Source organism: Miscanthus floridulus, chromosome 19, assembly GCF_019320115.1.
Source record: "Miscanthus floridulus cultivar M001 chromosome 19, ASM1932011v1, whole genome shotgun sequence".
NCBI lineage: Eukaryota > Viridiplantae > Streptophyta > Magnoliopsida > Poales > Poaceae > Miscanthus > Miscanthus floridulus.
Window position 1 is genome coordinate 97,759,273 of NC_089598.1, and position 4,193 is coordinate 97,763,465.

The 4,193-nt window shown below is 52.9% G+C and overlaps 1 protein-coding gene across 1 annotated transcript; it reads right to left on the minus strand.

Annotated features, from left to right (window-relative positions):
- Positions 1-1,450: 1,450 nt before the first annotated feature.
- On the minus strand, positions 1,451-3,661 carry LOC136529348 (G-type lectin S-receptor-like serine/threonine-protein kinase At2g19130). The gene has a single exon (XM_066522422.1). It carries the CDS (start codon positions 3,530-3,532, stop codon positions 1,652-1,654), a length of 1,881 nt encoding a protein of 626 aa, XP_066378519.1. The 5' UTR covers positions 3,533-3,661; the 3' UTR covers positions 1,451-1,651.
- Positions 3,662-4,193: the final 532 nt, after the last annotated feature.

The following is a 4,193-nucleotide window of genomic DNA, read 5'->3' on the forward strand; positions in this document are numbered from 1 at the left end:
GTCCAAGCAGGTGATCCCTCCCAGGATGACCACCATTCTTTACAGGAATCACTCTCATTCATGGATAAAGTGAAGGTGATGTACACGCCTGCTCCTTGCTTGAGGTATTATGGCTTGGTGTCCATGGCTGCTTTTACTTGATGCGCATTTCTTTACTTTGTGTTTGCAGGTGTCATCCATATCTGATGAAGATTACGAAGATTTTTTGGTCACCATATCTGAGTCAATGGCAAAAAAGATCACTGATCCAGAGACATACCTAAAGGTGTTTGTTTTTCTTGGTGGTTTGTCGAGAACAATTGGACAGTCGTTTTACAACCATTTGTCTTTGTAAGTAAAGGGAGCTATGCGCCAGATGAAAATAAAAGTGCAAGTCATAGCTTGCATGGTAACGAAGAAACAGGTACTCTGTGGATCTCTGACTTCTTGCAAACATCTACAAGAGGTGTGTCAGTTTTCCCGGGAAGTTTGTTTATATGTTTTTTGAAGGTGGGTGCGAGCTCCGCCGCAACCTCGCCCTCTCCTTCCTGGCGCTGGCAAGCCACAGGCGAGGAAGAGCTGCTACGAGAGGATATCAGTTCCCTCCAAATGATAGAGCCCTTTAGTTTTATCGTAGCGTTAGCACGAGCACACTACTCAGCAATCAACAAGTCCGATTCTTTTGATATAGTTCCTCCAAATGATAGAGCCCTTCGATTCTTGTTTGTTTTATATAAACCACAGAGATGAGTATGTATAGCTGTGAATTAGTTTTTTGGTATTTAACTTTGTATTGTTTCAAAGGATTATAAATTAATAATAATGATATTGTTTTGGGTGGGTGTCGATCCACTCTGCGGCAATCTCCGGCAAATCATAGATATTGACACACATATTTATACGGTGAGTATAACACTTTGTTTTTAGTTTTTGTAGAAGATTTTTTAAGAGACGCAGTATTACCCATGCGACAGGCACTAATATTGACATATATACTCGAACCTGTGTACAAGATGGTACGGAGATGCGGCGGAACTTATTCGTGGATTTATGGGCGCATGAAATAAATGGATATCGGAGATTTTTTCCTGTCGATATAAAATATTATCTTAGCCGCATCACGGAAAGGTCTATAAAGTAGAGTTTGTAAGCCTGCGACGCCGCGTACTCCATGACTACGTTAAATTCATAAACTTTGCTTTTTAGATTAAATGTCACTTTAACATTGGTATTTAATTTTTACAGTATTTTTATCTTATCGTGTGATCCGTTTGTTTTTAGTACAAAATGTTAGCTATCCCGTAGCAACGCACGGGCACGCTACCTAGTATGTACTTATATTTATTGAAGGTGAACCATGCTAATTAAAGAATAAGCTAAAAGGAATACATGGAGATATGCAGACCGCAATTACAAGCTGATATGACAAATCTATTGTTCAAAAGCTAAAACATTGAGTTTTTCGGGATATTTTCTGAATGAAGATCAAGATTTACAAAGAGAGTAGCGAATAAAAAAAGAACTCTATGATGAGGCTGATGGGACAAAAAGAAATCTAATCAACAGTTCACTACACCAAAGATTTTTTTTTTACACAAACAAGTTTCCAAAACAAAGGGCACACATGGCCTGATACCCAGTGATCTATCACACGGCGTCATGGTTTCTCCTATCAATCTGCGAAGGCTTGGAGCGACGTCGGAATCGGCGGCACGTTCACGGCCACGACCCCTTCCAGCGCCTGGACCACCTGTTCCATCGTCGGCCGGTGCGCCTCGTAGTCCTGCACGCACCAGCAGGCCACCCTGCACGCGCGTTCCAGCTCCCGCGGGTCGGCGTCTCCCTCCAGCCGCTCGTCCAGCAGCGCGACAAGCGCCGCCCCTTCGCTGACATTCCTCGCGGCCACCAGCGGGAAGTACTCTGACAGCAAATCGCCCTGCTCCGTTGTCACCCAGCACCGCGCGTTCCGCCTTCCCGATATGATCTCCAGCAGCACCATCCCGTAGCTGTACACGTCGGCCTTGGCGGTGATGGGCACGCCGGAGATCCACTCCGGCGCGAGGTACCCGATGGTGCCCCGCACCGTCGTCAGGACGCGGCTGAAGTCCCTCCCCACCAGTTTCGCCATGCCGAAGTCGGCGACCTTGGGGACGAGGTCCTCGTCGAGCAGGATGTTCTCCGGCTTCATGTCGCAGTGGATGATGCAGTCCCGGCAACCCTCGTGGAGGTACAGCAAGCCCCGGGCGGTTCCGAGCGCGATCTGGAACCTGGCGCTCCAGCTCAGCGTCGGCGGCGCCGCAGCTCCCCCAAAAAGCGCCCTGTCCAGCGAACCGTTGGGCATGTAGTCGTAGACGAGCAGCCGCTCGCTGCCGTGGGAGGAGAAGCCGCGGAGGCGGACGAGGTTGACATGCTGGATCCTGCCGATGGTGCGCACCTCGTTCCTGAACTGCTTCTCCCCCACGCAGAGGAGGCCCTCCAGCCTCTTCACCGCGACGGCCGGCCCGCCGCCGGGTAGATTTCCCCTGTACACCGACCCGAAGCCGCCGCCTCCGAGCTTCTCCGAGAAGTTCTTGGTCGCCCTCCTCAGCTCGCTGTACTTGAACACCACGAGGCTACCACCTTCTGCTGCTGCTTGCATGAATCTTATGCTGCTCTGTCTTCTCCTAAACATCTTAACAAACACGGACACAATGGCACACAAGACTAGGATCGACGCAACTGAGGCAGTAGAAACGAAGACTGCCGTTCTGTTACGATCTTTTGAGGACACGTCCATGACAGACAACCGGAGGTGAAGATCATCCATTCCTGCAGTGTCGTCGACCCGTCGCTGCAAGTTGAGCAGGTCACCGTACCACAGAGCACATCGTCTGCCGTAGGAGTAAGCGTTGCAGTCGCAACTCCTCAAGCACGCCAACCTGCAGTCTTGAGCACTTGATGCTTCAACCGGCGGCGACGGGTTTCCCGGCAGAGAAATACCTGGCACCAGCAAAAAGGCGTCACCGTCCTTGCCAATGTCACACTGCAAGGGATGGTTTCGGCGGCAGCCGTGTGAGTGATCTCCTAGCTCCCAGTCCTCCATGGAGGAGGGGCGGAAGCCGGCGGGGCAGCTACAGAATGGCTCACTCTTCTCGTCGCAGACGCCAAACGCTCCGCAGACAGCGTAGACGTCGCAGAGCTGGTGTGGCTCCGCCCAGATGATCATCCACTCGTCGGCCGACGGCACCCAGATGAGCTGTCTCATCTGGCCGGAGACGTCCAAGACGAACCTGGAGATGACCGTGGGGTCTTGCAGAGAGTAGTCGAAGTAGCTGGCGTTGGCGTTGGACACGAACTCGAAGTTGTGAAAGTAGTGCGACGTCATCTCCGGGACACCGGCAAAGATGTTGCCGTTCCACTCTCCACTGCTCCAGAAGTTCACGGTCCAGTTCCAGGACAGGAAGAACTGGCTGGTCCCGTGCGGATCGATTCCCAGGGAGTACATGCCGGGAGCCGGGTCACTGGAGCTCCTCCAAGAAGTCAGAGCCTGCACGTGGCCGGTGATCTTGTTCATGCCGAGACGGACTCCCGGGAGCCACGTGTCGGTGGGGTGCTCAGCGCTCTGCCACAGGACCTCGCCGTCGTCGCGCCGGAGGACGAGGTTTCCTCTGTCCAAGAGGACAGCCACGGTGCCGTTGGAGCTGCTGCCGGAGATGACGACGTTCGAGGACCAGACGAGCTCGCCGGCTTCGTTCGTGAGCACGAGGTTGCCGTCCGGCGCAACGGCGAGCTGAGAGGACGCGGGGTCGGAGACCGGCGCGGCTCTGTTCGCGACCCACACGGGCGTGCACGGCGATACGGCTTTCTTGTACCAGATTCCTACATAGTAGTGGTTGCTGCCATCAGAGGAGGAAGCTGTGTTGCTGTCACCTGCTGGACGGAAGAAGCCGAGCTCAAAGTTGCCGCCCGTCGACACGACGGTCCTGCTGCCGGAGATGGCGGAGTTGGGGGTGATGGTGTCCGATGCGAAGCACCCTGCGCTGCCGAGGATGGCCACTGACATTAGAAGCAGTTGCCCGGCCGAAGAAGCCATTGGTGAGGCTAATGAATAATGATGGCGGGGAGCACTGTGATATATAGTGTGATGAACTAAGGAATGGTTCACGGGTCACGACGGACGGTTGTGATCGTCAGGCAGGGATGGACTGCTGATTGGTCGATGGATTTCCATCCGC

Coding starts and splice junctions, on each gene's coding strand:
- LOC136529348 (XM_066522422.1), bottom strand. CDS start 3,532: ATGAACAAGATCACCGGCCACGTGCAGGCTCTGACTTCTTGGAGGAGC.